We start from the raw sequence: 18605 nt of genomic DNA, 5'->3' as shown, positions 1-18605 counted from the left end.
TTGTTGAATTAGTTACATACCAGTCGGTATGAATTTATGTCGGCATTGGATAGATAATGATGCGATGGATGCCCATAGCTCGAAGTGGAGCGCGGGGAGGCTGGTCCAGTAAGTCATGATCTCGTAATGCCGTGTCAAGTTTATAGGTCTGCAAAAAAAAGAAAGAAAAAAAAAAAAGACGGGAACCGGCTTTGTTGTGCAAACGACTTGTCTATGTATGACATTTGATTAAGCACTCAGAGGCACTAAGGCACTAAACAAGCAAAAGATCAAAAGCTACGGCTCCATATTTCAGGGAGGCCAAGCTGTTGACCCGCTCTCCATTATTGGGCCCCATTTTCGAGCCTTGTACGAAGCACGATGTAAGTGCGAAAACTGTCTGTGCAATCAGCCTGCGCATAGTGCAACAGTATCCCATGGCCAAAAAGCGTAGCTTATCCTAGTAGATGATATTGCATGAATCAAGTAGATGACAGCTTAGTCCTAAGAAGCCACTCAAGAAAGGGAACGAAAGCCCTATTAAAATTCTAGGATCGTAAGAGCAAGCAATGTGGAAGGAGATGATCACCATGAAAGTAAAAGAAAACAGATGTGAAGATAAGGTTTGGTCGTTTTCGGCTTCGAGAATAGGCACTTAAAACTCATTTATGATTCGCTTTCGCTTGGAAGAATTGACTTTCTAGCTTACTATAATGGTACCTCCCTTATGTACCCTACTGCGGTAGCGGCTTCCTTGTTCCAATCGCCTCTTGCGATCGATGATTTTTGATTGATACATACAGTTATGTTTGTGTGGGCGTCAAATATGCATATCCTGCAGGGTGTTCTGGGCAATCGGTTTCTTCTATTTAGGCTGTGTAGAATAGGTTCTCTGGTGCTATTATAGTGCTCGGCTGAGCCATATAAGCTATTACAAAGTATGACTAGTTTGTAGGATGCGAATGGAACAGGAATTAGAATCTTGATGAGGTTTATGTACAACATAGGGACCATGTGCCCAGTACACCATCCGCTTGGTCTAGGATGGGAAGGCAATTCTCAATACAGAGCACGATTTACAAGGTGGAGTGTAATTAATTGTATACAGATCTATAGAAAAGTCGAAAACCCTTGGAAATGGTCGGACGTGCCAATGGTCAGCGTGGAGACGTCGTGGGACCTACCATGGTTGTGAAATATATAACCCGAGACCCGAGATCTATGGTAACTATATTTCCACTTACTACAACAACATGAGCAAAAGAGAATGACTCATTCTTGAACATATTTACGCTTTAACTTGAATGAATATCAGAGGCAAAATGCGGCTTGATTTTTTTTTGCCAAGCCAATAATATATGCGTGATGGGTTACTGCCCAACTTCAATATGAGACAGAAAAGCACAAAAGCGGAGTACAGAAGGTGTGGACCTGGCCCCGATTTTTGCATTATGAGCTACTAGTTACAAGGAAGTCAAGGCTAATTGAGTACAGATAAATCCATTCAAGTTTTCACCAGCACACAAAGAGTTGCATACATGAGATCGTCATACAAAGGAAAATTAAATCACACAGGCAAAAGGAAAAGGAAACAAATAACTATTCATCACACCATCGATGAGGGACAACCGTATCCAGACCCCCTCTAGGAGAAACCCAGAAAAAAAATTTACAGACGGGAACCGTGGATGACCTTGTAGTCGACGACGAGCTCACGGCCACCATCGTTGATGACGAGAGCACGGACGGAACCACGGCCCTCAGCGAAGGCATCGCCGATGCGCTTGAAGAGGTTGCCCTGGGAGATGACGGAGATACCCTGCTTGACATCACCACTCTCGGTCATGGCGACGAGACGGTTATCATCACGGAGGTCCAGGATGCGGTAGGTCTTGAAGACAGGGCCGAGCATGGTCTGGACAACCACGGAGGGAGAGGGGTTGGCGACGAAGCTGGACTCCTCCTGCAGCTTGCGGGTGAAGAGGTCGACACCGAGGTAGCGGTGCTGGCCAGTCTGGGGGGAGACCGAGATGCGAATCACCTGGCAAGGGCGGCCCTGAAGGATCAGGATGTCGCCGACGCGGATGAAGTGGCAGGGGATGGGGACAGTCTCGCCAGTGGTGCCGCGGTTGCGGGGCTCGACAATGCGGACGTTCTCACGGGGAGCAGCGACCTCACCAGCGTGAGACTCGGCATGCTCAGAGTGGGAGAAGGGGTGCAGGACACGGTCGGCAGCACGCTCAACGCCGCGGCGGAAAGAGTGGTACTGGCCTTCGTCGTCGTAGTAACCCATTTTGCGAGAGGGGGCGGTGTCACGGGTAGTGGACTGAGAGACGTTTACTTGGGATGGGGTGGAGTAACGAGCACGGGGCTGAACTTCACGAAGGTAGACGTCGTCTTCCTTGTAAGAGTCGGTCTGGGGCTGGGAAATCCGGTCGTACGAAACGTCGACGGACTCGGATTGGTAACCGTAGGCGGAGTCTACGGGCTGACGATAACGACGGTCGTAAGAGACGTCGAGGTCGTAGGAGGGAGAGGTACGCTGACGGTAGTCTCTTTCAGTGAGGTCGAGTTGATTCTCGACGACTTTATCGTAGACTTGAGAACGGTCCTCGTAGTCGACAGAAGGTTGTTGGTAACTGGGGTAGCTAAGAAAGGTCAGCCCACATGCACGGGTACCATAAACATATAAACAAAACAAGACGGGTCACCGCTAATTGAAGTGGATCAGGTTTTGATGACACGTAATTTTAGTCCCCGACCAAATCCGTAACCAATCTAAACCGAGATAGGAGATCTCACAACAAATAATGGTAGTTCAGCTGCAGGTCTCCACTTTCACAAGTGTGGATCTCTGGAGGCTGGGGGTAAAACAAAAAGTACAAAACCAATACCAGGAAAAACAATTACATACCGTTCACGAGTAAGCTCGACTTCAGGGGCGTAGTCGTGCGAAGACTGGTGCTGGTGCTGACGCGAGTACGACTGCGAGTACTGCTGCGGCTGCTGCGTGTACTGAGGGTGCTCTTCTTGAGTGCGCGAACGCTCTGCTTGAACACGAAACTCGACTTCTTCCTTTCCGTGAACAGGAGCAGGAAGGGGAGCGGAACTTCGAGTATCTTCCCGTTCGGCGCGCGAAGTACGATCGAAATTGACTTCTCCCTCTACTCTAGTCTGAGTAGTTTCAGAGACAGCGTCACTCCGGTACGACGACGGGAAGACACTGAAGGGGATTGGGACACGGGCGTCAAAGTCCAGATTGACGGACTTTTAAGCGTCTCTTCTCGAATGCCTTTCGAACTGTCGTTAAACAACTCGAAAGACTAAACAAGAAAAGACTTGAAAGGGAAGTCTTTCTCGAGGTGGGGGAGGGGAAAAAAGAAGATCTTTTTTTCCTTCAAGAGATAGGTAGATGATTGGAATGGAGGGGAAAAGATAAGCTTAAGAGATGAAGAATGTTAGATCGTAGGAATGGAAGAAGAAGAAGAAAGAGGGCAGCGCAGTTGGCGAGCATCACGTTTATTTATGCCAGATATTTGTTTACGCCGCCTTGCCGGTTTGGGTTCTCCGCTGATCACCGAGGCTCACTCTTCTCCTTACTGTCTCTCTTATGGTATTTGAATTGTCCAATTAGAACTGTACAATGTGTCTGATAATTGAATTCTCTTCTTTCTTCCCCTAGTAAATCAATCTAAGCCCTCTAGGAATGCATTATCTCCGTTGATGGATACCCCGAAGTGCGATACGCATCGGGCCTTTTCACATGGGGGGCTGGCCAGCCTGCGCGTATTGTCGCTACGCCACCGACTTTATCACCATGGCAACCTCCGGGTCGAATCGGACATCTGGATCCTCTTGGCGCCGATCGCGTTTGGCTCCATCACATCGGCACAATTGCATTGGGGTTGCGGAGACACGGTTACTGTGATTCCCTCGGCCTAAGATGTGCCCTTGTGCTTTCCATTCTACCACTGGGCGTTTGCCAGGCAGCCATTGGCCCATACCTGACGCATGTTACAGGCTACGAGATATTGATACCATACCAATACAGCTCACTGCATTGAAAAATGATTCATCAAGCTCTTTCGACCCTCCTTTGGGTCCCCAGCCCCAGCCCAACCACTGTGAGGCGCCAGCCAGCGCATGCAGCTCATGTCTAGACCCTCTTACCGCAAAAGAGGCTGGGAAATGTGTCTCACATAACGGTAATTTTAGTACTTTTGTTCCACCATCATGATGAAACATCTGAAGAGTATCCGACGCGTGACTTGGCTCGAGTCCAATCGTCATTGGATCTCGTCAAATGGAGTTGTTTACCTTCCAGGATAATTTTGATATGCCCCTTTTCACGGGGTTCTCCGTATGGAGTACCATGGTACAATTTCCCATGGGGGCGGGAACCAATTATTGTCGACCAGCGGGATATAAGTGGACTTCCAAAAATTCAGCCTTGACCAACAATTAGGAATACTCCGTACAGACTATGGAGTAGTGGATAAAGGGTATGTAGAAATCAAAGAGTCCTCAGTTTGCAACATTGAAATGGTAATATAAAGATATCTTCGCAGTACGGGGTACGGAGCACCGAATACGTTTTTTTTCAACAGTCCTAGCAAGTTCGTACAACATGCCTGTACCTCCAATTGTTCTATGCCCTCCAAGGCTGGTTGCACAGCTCTACCGTTCTTCCTTTTGTGCTGTTGGTGTCTCTCAGTACCTCAGGGAGTATGGACTAGATCACCACTCTTTCTAGGGTCAACTGAGCTAGAGATTCACCTGCATAATGGTATAATTTTAGGGGCAGACGGTTTATGTTGGTAGCCAGAAGCTTAGGGAGATCAGTACTGAAGTAACTATCTATCCTACTTGTACAATGGTTTCAGAAAGTGAAGTAATCATTGCGTAACTTGGAGGATTGCAATTGATTGTGAAACACTACTATAAGCAACTTATTTTGCTATCGATTGTCCATTGGGATGTATTATCTTCCCAATAACCATCTTGCGACATGAAAACATTATCTTTGGAAAATTGAGGCTGAAATAGCCAAACACCCGAAGACTCGAGTGTTGTTGGTACACCCCCAGGGGAAGAGACACCTCGGTCACTAGGATGTGACGGCATCCATAGATATGCAGGTCCATGAAAGTAAAACATATGAAACTCATTTGTTAGGATCTTAATAATTGGCCATGGTTGCCTGGTTCCTCGAACATGCCAATTAATTCTTCTCATATATGAATATAGCCTCGTCTCGCGGAATGGCTGAAGATGGGTTCCTCGTTCTATGAGAAAACATGCTGGGATATCTTTTTAAAAAAGACGAGCTGATATCTTTCGTCCGCGAGACCTGACAGCCCTAGTGTAACGAGGAGCAACAGACAAGAGCCACGAACTTGCCAGTTTCCCGCGCTGTGTCACCGTCTTCTCTCCAAACTGATTGGGGAACTAGTCCGTGGATGATAATGTTGGAGGGCACGGGGCGTATGAACCATATATGATGCAGTTGTCGACTTTGTAGCTAATTGATCACCTCCAAATGTGCTCGTAATCCTTTTTCGGATCCAAGCAAAACTATTCTCTTTGAGAAGCTGTAGCCCGGATGGCACTCAGTGATCGGCATGCTTCCGGTTCATCGGAATGGCTCCGGGATACCTATGCTGTATCTTGTATCTCTATCCCATGGCTTTGGGCTGTACGCATATGCCTGAGTGTACATTGCACCATTGAATAATACATCCGACTAGCTCACAGCCGCCTCAACACACCGGTATCTGAGTATCTCCCTTTCTTGATATAGTAACAGGTTTGATGATATTGTAGTGGGAATTGAGTCGGAATGGTGATCCATGGACCCCGCATTAGACATATGCTACCCGATCCCTCGGCTTGAGAACAACAAAGGATCTTCCCTACCTAATAACCCCTGAATGAGTTGATATAAAAAGACCACCTCCACTGTCAACGACATCCATATCCCGATTGATCCACCCATCTAAAATCACCACGAAGTCTATATCATTCTTCACGACATCATGTCTAATGGCATGTGAGTCTTCATACTATACCTCTCGCCAGCAAGATGCATGTGTATGCTGACACAGACCCTGGTCCCGGGCATCAAGAAACAACCCTGCCGGCATTTTTCTCGCCGCAACTGGACCAATTTACCTAGTCAGTACCCCTCATGATTGGATATGGTACATACTAACAAAAGGAAGGCACTCGCACCCGTAGCAGCCGCAATCACAAAGCCCGAGAGCACAGTCCAAAAGCTCGTCGAGACCGTAATCGACTGCACCGTTGGCAGCGATGTAGCGTCTAGTCGTGTAATTCCTGCGCTCGCTGTTATATACGCATTTTGGACCTTTGCCGGCAGCGGCTCTTTCTCCGTTGCCGGGCAAGCCATGTCCAGACCGCAAGGTCTTGATAACGATCATCCTCGGAAGCATCGCGGGAATATGGAGGGTCTCCCACTGCGTCTCATGTCCGCCCATCATTCCTTGGTCGAAATTTTCCCATTATTTGCGGCTGGGGCATGTCTGGCTCAAGTACTGGCCCCTGCTGATCAGCAAGTATTGAATCTTCTGGGTCTTCATGTGTTGTTGGAAGTCTTCGTTTTCTACCCTTCATATGTTGTCGGTTTTGCGCCGACAAGGACACTGTCGCATCTGCTGTCTATTTCTGCTATCATTAGGGTTTTCTGGCTTCTTGCAAAATCTTGAAAGGAACCGGTTAGTAGAAGACAAATGCAAATTTTTAATGCGGTACATTGGATTATCACCTCGTCCTCAATGATTATTCTCGCAATGTATGGGTGCATCTTGTGTTCATATAAATTCACTTCCGAGCACCATATATACGGGAATTATCTATGCCCTGGATTCATGATCAACGAATATGAAATATTACAGTGTGATACTATATACCTACTAGTAAGCAGCTGCAAGACAGGTTCCGTGCGGCCAGATTGGGCAAAGAAGTGAAAAGCACGATGGTAGTTATACAAACCCAGCTCATAGACAATCAAATATAGGCTCAAAAAACGTTCAAGACTTCATATAAATAATAATAATTGACCTGGCTAACCAAGTAATCTAGACCTTGCCTCGGTGGCTTTGGGTTGGTAGGTTGTTGGAGCTCATCTCGACATATCCCACCCAGATGCCTCTACGAGAAATAAGAAACCCCGTTTGTCATTTACAAAGGCTGAAATAGATCTATACAATACATACTTCATACCCAATTCTGAACCCATGGTGTAATATTCAAAGGCAGTGGGAAGGTAACCGAGCTGTAGTTTGACTCTAAATATAGTCGGCGGTTCGGTCTTATATATGATACCAAGTGCAACATTCAAAGTTATTTGGCAACCTGTTAATAGGTTCAAGGAAGATGTCCATGAATGATACCTCGGCACTTGATTTGTTAATACGTTGATTATTATTCTTGGGCTTTAAACCACATGCAGTGTTTCTCCCATAGATAAGAAAGGTATCTACGTACAATGTACTCCATACCTGGCAAGGAATACCCTTCCCAAGACCTTGAATATCAGTAACGGACAGAAGAGTAGTGATACTATTCCCACTAGAGAAAGAGAAAAGTTTCTTACGAATAAACACGCAGCCATATGTAGGCCCTGACTTTTCCCATAACACCAAAAATCAAACCCAGGCACCCAAACGAGAAAAGACACAAGGAAAAGCCAGAGAGGAAGAGGACTTCCAAAAATAATGATCGTGCCAAACAGCAAGACATATTAGTCATAGCAAAGCATGGATCACAAATAGACAGATAGAAATATAACATGGGCAATGAAACCTTGGAACCAAGCAAGACGATAAGTCGCCACTGGGTACATAACATCCTTGTTTTCCAGTATGATCATGACGCCGGACCAGTATGGAATAACATGGAGAAGATAAAAAAAAAAGAGTAAAAAGCAACTGAGATGAGGTCTAGCTAGTGTACATCGATAGGACGAGAAAAGCAAATTAAGATGGGTATCGTGGTGCGAAGCAGCGGATAAGCTCAAAAGATGAGATGGAGGGAGAAGAAGAGTGAAACCAGCTTTGCGGTCGTGGGGGAGACTACCGTTCTCCAAATTTGCCGTACTCCTGCTGCCACTTGAGCAGATGGCGAGTGAGCACGTCCATCATTTCGACGCTGCTGAGATCCTTGAAATCCCTTTCGTGGTTCGTCGACGACTCGCCGTAGCTGCCGTCTGTGGTTGCGGCGCCGGACTCACCGCCGTCGCTGCGTGTAGATGGCATGGCGCTGTCAATCTGATCGACCATGCTCTTCAAAAGTAGGCCCTGGGCCCGGTCACCGTTGCCCGTAGGTGTAGAGTTCTCGCCGGCAACGGCCATCTCCACTTGCATGCGCGAGATAAACTCCAGGATAGCTGCTACTCGGCGTTTCATCTCGTTCATCGTTGTTCGCTGAGGGTGCATGTGGCGCGGCTTGCTTGGCCGTCCTGACTCTCCACCATTCATGTGTGCTCCGTTAACACCGCTGTAGCCAACTCGAGGGGACTCTCCGCCGATTTCGTGTGACTGACCGCGGCGAGGCGAGTTCGCCATATACCCGCCATCTCCATTCCCATTGGTGTCCCGGTCTTTTGTATATTGGTTTCGTCCAACACGACCGCGACGAGCGGGAGGTCGCCCGGACTTGCGAGTTGACGGTCGAACAGGTGTGGGCTCTTGCGGGGTAGGGGTGTTAGGGCTTGCTTGGGATGGCTCAGGCTCTGGCGGTACTGTCTTGGTCGGGGAACCGATTTCGTGCTCGGATTCTGTAAAGGCCGTGTTAGGATGCCACGATTTGTACACTGGGACTGTATAACCTACCATCTCCTTTGCGCCGGTTTGATCGTTCTTTCCGACGATGTGCCGCTTCAGGAGCCTCCGCTTCGCCCTCATCGGGGTCGTTCCCGGGCTCTTTATCAAGCTGGCCTCGAGACGTAGCTCTCTGTCTGCGAGTCCCGTTGACTGCAGGTTTCTGTTTTGTCTCATCATCAGAAGGCGGGTGAGATGCTACATTGCTATGCTTCGAGACAGCACTAGGCGAGGGTGAAGTAGTTCGCGGACGTTTCGCTCGTTCTCTGTTCCTAGGTAACTAGTCAGCCACATTGTTCGAGCCAATGCCGTTTTGCCTGGGAAGACGCACGTTACACTGTCACTTCGACTTCGCTTGCCGAGATGTGTGTCCGTCTCATCCGCATTGCTTTTAGTCTCGGCCTTGCTCTCCTCAATTGCGCGTCGAATCAATTCTTCTTCATCGTAAGCAGCATCCCGGCTGTTCATTGTTGATCGTCGCTTGGCGTGCGCAGCGGCACTCTCGCTGCTTCGCGATTTGGGGTCCTTGGAACGCCGTGATATATCCCTCGACGAGGCACGAGAGGACGGACCAGGGGACGGGGCTACCGCCGGAGCAGCTGGTATAACTGGTACTTCAGAGACCTCAGGTACCTCGGGCACTGAGGGGGCCTGGGTTGGGGCAGGGGGTGGTGGTGGAGGTGGAGGTGGCGGCAGCACAGATTCTGGTGCAACAGGAAGGTAGGTGGAGGAGCGTTGTCTGCGGGATTGTCAGTATTACTCATCAACACATTCTATATAGTAACATATAGTAGTCATTTGTAATGTATAGCTGCTTGGGGAAGTGATTATGCGCGAAACTGCGTCAGAAAAACAGCCCCTCCAAGCAGCAACAGGAAAGCACAACCACCGACATATAGATAATCGTAACTGTACGAGTATGTAGGGCCGAGTACAATTCAATGATAACGGGGTTTCACTCACCCTTGAGGTTCGTCTTTGATCTTGTGCAAATCCTTCCGGCACTCCTCGCAGAAATATTCGTCAGGACTCGTTGCCTCGTCCATGATTCCAACGCAACCACCATGTTGCCAGACTTTACACAAGTCACACTGGATGAACATGCTCCCAATATCATCTGACATAGGATCAGATGGATCAGCAGGAACTTGTCCCGACTCCAGCTTGATGGTGCCGCGACCGAGGGCCTCGCGACGAGAAGGAGGCAATCCCGGATAATCTTGCTGACCGCAGAGACATCGAGTTACTTCCTCCTCCTCATCATCTAGGTCATCCTCATCTTCTTCACGGGGTGGATCATCGTCGTCGTGAGCGCGCTGGCGCTGCCGCGTATGTGGAAGGTCTTTCGAGCCACCCTCAGCATCATCGATGGACTGAGAGCGGTGGCTAGTCGATTCGTGAGGAGAAGGGTTTTTATGATTTGATCGAGTGCTTCTCTCTCGAGTAAGTGAGTTTGAGGAGCTGGAGGAAGAGTTGGTGTGTTGTGGGAGGGCAGGAGAGGGCTGGGATGTGCGAGCCCGAGAGGAGCGACGAGGAGTCATGGTGGGGGAGGGTTGAGGATTGTGAGAGAGTATAAAAGAGCTCTGAAGGTCAGATTAGGGAAAATCAGCAGATTTTTAAGGCGTTGGCTGGTGTGGTTTCAGCACTCGAGAAAAAAGCCGTTTGCGAGGGAGCTCTCGCGCGCGATTGAGAGCTCTTGGGAAGTGTGCAGAGTTAAGTCAAAAGGAGCAGGACAATTGAAAATCGCAGATCTGTATAAAGTTGTCACAAGGCTCGATGAAGAGCCCGATGACTACATAGTCCGAGAAATGATTCCTTGTAATGGCGGGGAGGAAGAAGAGAAGGAGAAAAGTGCCGGAATGGGACTCCAAAAGATCCAATCGCCGGTTTCCCCGCTCTCGACGCCTCTTCGACGCGCGAATCTTTTACCACTCATGCCGTTCGTGTTTCATTTCTTTTTCCCCCATTGCCTACAGAGGACTTTAATGAAGTTTCTTTCTCCTATAATTTGCTGTTCTTTCAACCCAAATATTTACAGTTTATAATGGCTTTGTGGCCCCATAACTATTGGGAGTTGCTTTTTTACCACAACAGGATAAACCAACCAGAGAGGCTTACCAGCCCAAGAAAGCTAGCTAGGGAACAAGGAAAAACATCCAATACTGTATAGTGCTACTGGCGTTTTTCTCTGAAAGCCGATGATATGTCTCCTAGGGGAAACAACGCAAAGAGCACTGTCGAAAGTGGTAAAAAAAAGGTCTCCCACGCTTAAACGGCCTTGGGACGCTTAAGCCGCAAAATCCGACGCTTGAATCTGCCTAAGTGCTAGGAATAATAGGAATGGCCAATATACATAATGATTCCTTTTGTCTTAAGTTTGTATATCTGGACCATGTTCTGTACCGATTGTTTCTCCCATTCCGAGTCAAACCCGAACCCGTTTTCGGTGCCGGCAAGACAACTTTGGTCTAGGCGCGAGTTGAAACTTATGGCATCGATTCTTCCGAACATCTAGATGATGTAGTTTGTAGTTATTCCTCCGAAACGTACTCCAAGGTGTGTTGGTGGTAGGAAAGGCGAAATGAGGTTCGAGGGGTTCAATAGTTCGTATCATAACCGATTGAGGTTCGTTGCATAAGTTAGGGCTGCAGTTAACGGTATAATCAGCAAATCTATGGACCACATTCAAGTAGTTCTTCACATTAGCTCTTAGATGCTGTTTCCCCTGTGAGTTCAGGTACCAGGAATACCGATCTGAAGATCGGAGAGCAGGATCTCTTTTTCCCAAGTCGAAGCCATCAGTGCAATAGTATCATGTAGATCGATAACCAAATATGCAGTCCCTGGTCATAGAAGATACACCAAATATGTACTCCCTAGGTGTCTGGCCTGCAGAGAAGTTTTTCAGAGTCATATGTTGGGTAATGCCAGTTCGCGCCGAAGTCATAGGCAGTATTTCCAAAAGTAGATTAGCGTGATTTCTAAACTCCCGTGACTTGTCTCTTTCTCTTCATATCCCTCAACCCCTCTTAATTAGTTATTCAAGTTATTCCCTTGCCTTGACTCTAGCACTGGATCTAGGTTCAGGTTTTGCTTCACCTCTAACTTTGGATCCTATACCGACCTTGAATTTGTGAGGTGCTGAGTAATAGCACTATTTTGTGGGTAGGTCGATATTCGTGTCCCCGAGATTGTGGAAAGCAGAGTAACGCGGGGATTGGATTTGATCCCAAGTTACATGTTGACCTCACCGCATATACAATCCTTGGGAATTCGTTATTGAATGGAAGCTCATGACCGCGGATCACAGACATTGAATACATTACCCCCTCAATTCGACCCTCGACATCACCCCCAACTTTTTGGGTTATTGGCCTCTTCAACAGCAAATACGGTGGCGGGGGATAAAAGGATAGAGCCAAAGGGCTGGAATATCATCCTTCTAGCATTGTCGGCGGTTGATGGCGAGCGTGGATATCTTGCATGATGACAGCTACATTAAGTATGTTCAGGGACATCTGGTCCGGATGAGATCGGGAATTCCCCAATTCAAGATGACGATCAACGAGTTGACTGAATACTGACGATGCCATGTAGATGGGGTGTTCAATTCGTCCCCTGACACACCCTCTACCATTTACCCCGATCGTCTGATCCGTCCTTTACCTAGACGGACCCTCCGTTCACGCCTTTCTTCAGATGCTGCCGACACTTTGTTCTATCCTCCTACGCCACCGGCGTCTCAAATATTTTATGGTGTCTCTGCGGACTCTGAGGAGGCGGTGAATGAATCCAAAGTGTATGTGCAGCAGACCGTGGAGACTGAATTGTCACCAGAGGTTGATGCCCATGAATTTGAGACGTCGGTAGAGTTGGAGAGCGGTGATGAAGGCGGTCCGATGGTTGTCCGGAGGAGCGGTGTTATTCGGAGGCCTTCCATGTCACCTCCCGCGTCTGGAAATCCACATGGTTTTCCCCGCGACACACCACAGACAAAATCTTCAACCGGGGACGGCTACGACGCGTTTGAGAATACGAATAACAAGAAAAAGCGAAAGATACCTACACCCGGAAACTTGGGAGGACACCACTCTGCGCTGTCTCCGGAGTTCGCCAGCATGGGTTTAGCAAACTCTACCCCCGCACGGGTTCCTACCCCGACTGATCCTACTGGTGCGTATTATGGGAGTGGGAACCCTGCGTCTCCTCTGGGAAATGGAATCTCTGGTTCTGGGAGAGGTCGATTGGGACGTCCTACTGTTCGTAGCAGCAGCAGAAACCCGTTGTCGCCAAATGCTCAGAATGGATGGATGACTGCCCGGACGCCCAATCGGCGGGATGGGTTGATGTCGTCCCCCGGCCCTTCTGGTATGTATATTCCTCTTCCGTTTCCCTACAATGTTCTAACTTGTTGCACCAGGTGAATCTTCTGACCAGGGAATTATCTCCACCGCAATCGCCAATGCCGCAACACACTCCTCCCCGCCTCGAGGTCCCAGCAATGTCAGCCTGTTGGAGAAAGAAAAAGAAAATACCACTCCGACCAAGACACAATTTACCTTTACGTGTGAGTCGGACTCGTCCAAGGGCATGGCTATGCAGCGAAACTATTCAATCCCTTATCGGTCCCCCACTTCACCACTCGGACCGGCAAGTCAAAAACAGAAGGGACCCTCCACACAAGGGACACAGACTGGCCCCATGAACCACCAGGCCCCACCTGGTACGCACGCACCCGCTCAAGCTGGGGAGCCCGCTCCCGTTGGCCCCAAGAAGAAACGGTCCCCAAGCAGCATATACGCACTGTCTGCACGTCAACGCAAGATCCAACAACAATACACGAATCTTCACCATCCCCCAAGTCTCGAAGACATCTGGATTTGTGAATTTTGTGAGTATGAGAGCATCTTCGGGACTCCACCCGAAGCCCTGATCCGACAATATGAGATGAAAGACCGGAAGGAGCGCAAGCGACTGGCGGAGAAGAAGCGACTCTTGGAGAAGGCTAAGATGAAGGGTCGCAAGACCAAGAAGGCGACAAAGAACGCATCCAAGAATGGCACACAGCCTTACCAACAGGGATACGACCGCGCTTCGGTGGACCACTCTTCCGCCGGTGGGTCGGGTCTTCCCGATGATGAATACCAAGGACATGAGTATGATGATGATGAGAATTCGCCGATCCCACCTTCCGCCCCTGCGTCCCCCAGCAACCTTAAGCCTCCACTACCCAATGGAAATCATCCTAAGATTGCGGCATCTGTCCCAGGCATCAAGAGTTCTGCGGATTCCGGAGCAAGTCGACCGGCGTAGTCGATCTTTTACGTTTTTATAGTTGGCATTTGCGATTTTTTTTCTTCTTACGGATAGGGGGTGTTGGGTATGTTTTGAGAGTGGCGTCCTCGGATTTTTGCATGGAAGGAATTCCCCTCTCAAGCATCTTGGTATGGCAACTGATCGGACGAAGGAGTTCCTTGTGTTTGTAATTGTAACGATATGTACTAAATCCGATGTGAAATGATCCGATATCCATTTTTGTAGTATGTACCTATGTACTTGATTTCCGGAGCAGCTACATAAGTTAGCAGCTCACCTCAATAAAATGCACCTTGATAAGCCCATCCAAATGCAGTTGTTCACCCGAACTCTTGACCTTTGTCCCCTTAACGAATAGCACTTTTAGTAAAAAATAGTAATGTTTTATAACTAGTGATACTATTTAGTTATGCAAAAGTTAGGGTTTCATTAGGGCCCTATGCGGAAGTCTACGCTTTTGTACCTCCTCGTCCCTAGATCGTTCATATCAAGATAATATATTAATCTAGCTTCCAAGTCGTCTATATATAGTTCCCCTTGGTATATGATAAACTAAAGATAAATCGACTGACTAATCAATAATATGCACTTTTGTGTGGGGTTTTCAGGCCTTCGGGCCGGGAAAATGGGCAGTGGGTAGATACTTAGTAGCAGGGTCTGTATTCACTTGGATTTAACGTTGTATACTTCCTATACTTCAGCTAAAAATAGAACTATTTTGATTGGACCTCGAGCAACCTCACTTGAAACCATCTCAAACCCGTGTTGGCGCGCGCGAACTAATACCCCAATTCTGCAAGATCTAAATTGGTGCTAGCCTGATGTAAGATTTGTGTTAGCTTGTGTTTTGAGGGGCTTTTGGCATTCTATTTTAGTCTATCCGTTTCATCTTCTCGTTCCCGACTCAATGTCTTTGGATGAAAGACGACGATATGCACACAGTGGAGAAACTTCAGGGCGAACCGCGCGCTCAAAGGAGATTCGTTTCATCAGCTGCAGATGTCAAGAAAACAGCAATAATTGGCCTTTGTCTTCAAGTTCCAACCAATATGCCTGGAGCACAAGAATAGGGCCGGTCTATAAAGAAGAGCCATTGACTGCGCCATTGATGAAATCAGACTCGTCTTTCATTCTATTTCCATTCTTCTTTCTTTTGTTCTCTTCTATATTCCTATTATACCTTTGAAAACGCAACTTTCTCTTTGTTCCCATATCGAGCTATACAATCTTGATAATAGCTTCTTATTTGGCATCTGGTCTGCCAAATATTTGAACTCTTCCTCTCATTCGAATTCATCGCAATTAAATTCTACCTCACATAATCTTTGCGCTGTGCGCCATATCGAACCGCACTTTCCTACAATCCCAACAATGTCCTTCTTGGCCATCCCACTCCTCAAACTCGGCTTCTCCCAAGCCAAAAAATACAAAGCCAAGAAAGATCTCCAAAAATACCAAAACGCCGGCGTCTATCCACCAAACTACGAACCCGAACAACACCCAATGAGCGGCTACCCAGCTGGCGCAGCGCCCGGCACAACGATGCACTTCGAATCACCCCCACAAGAACAAAGCAAGAACGCCAAAATAACCTTCATGCTCTTCTCAACCGTGCGCTTCCTCCAATTCGTCTTCGGCCTAACAGTCATCGGCCTATACGGCAAAGACGTCCACCACGACCACTCAGAAAAACACATCTGGCACTCGAAATGGGTCTACGCACTCGTCACAGCCTTCCTGGCAACCGTCACCGCAGCAATCCATCTCATCCTGCCATTCGTGATGCGCAAAGCCAAATCAGGCGCTGGTCCGGCGCTACTGCTGCCGCAGTTTGCGTGGGAGTTTGTTGTTACAGTGCTGTGGTTGACGCTGTTTGGCATCTTTGGGAAGATGTATATCGGTGTTCATCCTGTGGAGGGATCGGGTGCGAAGGTGGATGCTGCTATTGCTGAGCTTGGTGATGCGTCGAAGATTAATCGGATGCGTCATGCTGTTTGGATTGATATTATTAACTTGGGGTTCTGGGTTATGACTGCTTCTTGGGTTTTGGTGCGCTGGTTGAAGAGTCGCAGGTCGGCTGCTTCTGATGTTGATGCTGAGAAGGGGGAGCAGATTTAGATTCATCTTGAGGTTGCTCGCTTTGATAGTGGGCTTGTTGAGTGTGATCTGATATGGATGCCTTGATGGCATTGGATGGAAATGGGGAGTTCGATAGGGTTTACATTTTATTTTGTATCTGGCACTTGGGCTCGGGAGTCATGGTGTTAGTGCTGCCTATTTTTATGGATGGCGTTCTCCCAATACGATGCATTATGCTCTCTTTAGAGTAGCTCGATGAATTCATGTATGTAGGCTCACTAGTAGATATTGATTTGTTTTTGTCTTCTACTATGCAAATATTGAGATGGAACATGCAGAATAACCTAGAGTGAACACTGCGGTATCATAAGTAGAAATGTTTTTTTTTTTTTTTTTTTTTTTTTTTTTGCATTTGTTTCTCAGGTCATTTTCTTGATTTTGTGGCTATATTTGATATTGAAATGTTAGAATTATTTTAGTTGTTTGTTTTGGTTTTTTAAGTATAATTTTTTTTTTTTTTTTTTTTTTTTTTTTTGCATTTGTATCTCAGGTCATCACTTTCAATACAATGAGAGAATGCCGCATCCTTGATATCCATAGTAACCTGCATCTGCTGTGATGCTATCATCTTCATGAATCCATTATTTCTGGGATCTTCAGGCCAGCATGCTCTGAGGCATGGCAATGTACAATATGTTGAGGGCCGTCAAGTTCGGGAGAGACAGACATGGTATTCTGCCTCCAGGTCAAAGCTTTGTCTCTCAGTGATGAAAAATCACAGCTTCACTCTCTTCATCGCAGATGATAGCAATGAAGCCTTCTTAACAACGGGGGCAATGGGCTGTACATCCGGGGGGTCTTGATCAACAGTCTCATAATGCGAGACTAAGTTCTTGAAGGGCTGCGAGACAGGAAGTGTCGAATCAATAGCATCAATATCCGTCCAGTCCCCTTCAACATCCTCAGATGCGGCAAACTCCGGTCCACCAGGCATATCGAGGTGGCTCTCAATAACACCGAACGATGGCGTAATCTTGCAGAAGTCCTCGGGGCTCAACATGGGGCGCCGGAGGGAAGAAGCTCGCGGAAAAGGAACCGAAGCCGTCTTCGGAGCTGCTTTCGCGGCCTCCATAGTAGAAGGCTCGTCAAGGAATTCATCGTCGAATAGCGGACCAGATGGTTTGACGGGCTTTGGCTCAGGTGCAATCTCACGTCCCAAATCACGCGCGATCTCGTCTTCCTCATCGCGAAAGCTGAGATGCTGCAATAGACCCAGCTCAACATAGCTGTCTTCATAGTGGATGTCGGCACCATCAGCCTTGGTGGATGGCTCGGAGCGCCGGCGCATGGGGGGTGGTGTCTTTGAAAGAGATGTCTGCGAGGACTTGCGGCGGTTGAAGACTGGCCGGCGACGCGGGCCTCGTCCGTTTCGTGTCGCAGTAAGATACGTCTTCTTGGGAGCTTGCTGGCCCATGTTGTCTGGAATGATGGTAGGCTCAGCAGCTATGGATGTCTTCTTGACACCCTGATTGCTAGCCTTCCCTGGCATGGGAGTAGAATCGGAATCCGCCGAGGTCTTCTTGCGACGCTGGCCCGATTTATCCGGATTTGGGGAAGGGGTGGGCTTTGTAGCCATGTCTGTGGGAGAAATGGAGGGGTCAAGTGTTATTTTTGTACCGAGGGGAGTATCAAGTAGCAAGCGGGTTGTTGTATGTGTTTCAACCTCTGAAGGATGCGATTTCTTCAATATTGAATGAGGCGAACAAGCTCCGGCTGCGCAGCCTGGATGATTCTTATTCATGAACTTGCACCAATCGTCAATATGGGGGTGAAATGGTGCGGCGTAGAACAAACTTTTGTTTACCTTTTCTTCTTTGTCCCCATTCCTAGGCAACGGTGAGACGGTGACCCTTTGTCCGACAGGTAATATTGCCGGTGCCTTGATGCGTAGGATAAGACGATCTAGGGTATGGGAATTTATAGCGCTCGAGAGTTGCTCAGCACCCCATATCCTCCAGAAGAGATGCTCTAGGCGACGTTCGGTCTCATCTTTGCTAGCTAGGTGCGAGGTCGAGTAGGCTGTTTGTTGTCAGTTAGCCCCTCCAGCATAAGATTAGTGGGAAGATATACCTTGCCAAAGGTTCTTGTAATCACCGTTACTTAATTTCCCCTGCTCGAAGATCCCACTAGGATACACACTTGACATGGCCACAAGACCTTGGGGGAGCTTTGGTTCCATCTTGTAGGGTTGGACCGTTGAACTTGATGTGGCAGAATGTTGACTTTCCACGGAGAAGCTGTGAGATGAGTGACGTGAGAATGGCAAGACTAAGGAGGCGGTAGAATCAAGTGATACTGCTGAAATGGCGCGTGGACCAGTGCTGATGTAAA

General features: G+C 48.0%; 5 protein-coding genes across 5 annotated transcripts; 2 read left to right on the top strand and 3 right to left on the bottom strand.

The window, feature by feature from the left end:
- Window positions 1–1648: 1648 nt before the first annotated feature.
- Window positions 1649–3879, bottom strand: hexA (putative Woronin body protein HexA; the record flags this gene model as incomplete). Its single annotated transcript, XM_040793567.1, has 3 exons — window positions 1649–2627; window positions 2894–3246; window positions 3796–3879. The coding sequence occupies 3 exons, from the start codon at window positions 3877–3879 to the stop codon at window positions 1649–1651; spliced, it is 1416 nt and encodes a 471-aa protein (XP_040648422.1).
- A 4193-nt stretch (window positions 3880–8072) lies between these two features.
- PGRI_058530 (uncharacterized protein) lies at window positions 8073–10360 on the bottom strand (the record flags this gene model as incomplete). The annotated part of the gene is made up of 4 exons (XM_040793566.1): window positions 8073–8776; window positions 8832–9091; window positions 9151–9558; window positions 9783–10360. The coding sequence occupies 4 exons, from the start codon at window positions 10358–10360 to the stop codon at window positions 8073–8075; spliced, it is 1950 nt and encodes a 649-aa protein (XP_040648421.1).
- Window positions 10361–12305: 1945 nt separating this feature from the next.
- On the top strand, window positions 12306–14132 carry PGRI_058520 (uncharacterized protein; the record flags this gene model as incomplete). The annotated part of the gene is made up of 3 exons (XM_040793565.1): window positions 12306–12321; window positions 12417–13187; window positions 13240–14132. 3 exons carry the CDS (start codon window positions 12306–12308, stop codon window positions 14130–14132), a joined length of 1680 nt encoding a protein of 559 aa, XP_040648420.1.
- Window positions 14133–15506: 1374 nt separating this feature from the next.
- Window positions 15507–16253, top strand: PGRI_058510 (MARVEL domain-containing protein; the record flags this gene model as incomplete). Its single annotated transcript, XM_040793564.1, has 1 exon — window positions 15507–16253. One exon carries the CDS (start codon window positions 15507–15509, stop codon window positions 16251–16253), a length of 747 nt encoding a protein of 248 aa, XP_040648419.1.
- A 736-nt stretch (window positions 16254–16989) lies between these two features.
- PGRI_058500 (uncharacterized protein) lies at window positions 16990–18453 on the bottom strand (the record flags this gene model as incomplete). Its single annotated transcript, XM_040793563.1, has 2 exons — window positions 16990–18293; window positions 18345–18453. 2 exons carry the CDS (start codon window positions 18451–18453, stop codon window positions 16990–16992), a joined length of 1413 nt encoding a protein of 470 aa, XP_040648418.1.
- Between the last annotated feature and the right edge of the window lie 152 nt (window positions 18454–18605).

Source organism: Penicillium griseofulvum (assembly GCF_001561935.1).
Source record: "Penicillium griseofulvum strain PG3 chromosome Unknown contig_95, whole genome shotgun sequence".
In the NCBI taxonomy this organism is placed as follows: Eukaryota; Fungi; Ascomycota; class Eurotiomycetes; order Eurotiales; family Aspergillaceae; genus Penicillium; species Penicillium griseofulvum.
Note: the sequence above shows the minus strand (reverse complement) of the source record. Positions and strands in the feature narration are given on the sequence as shown.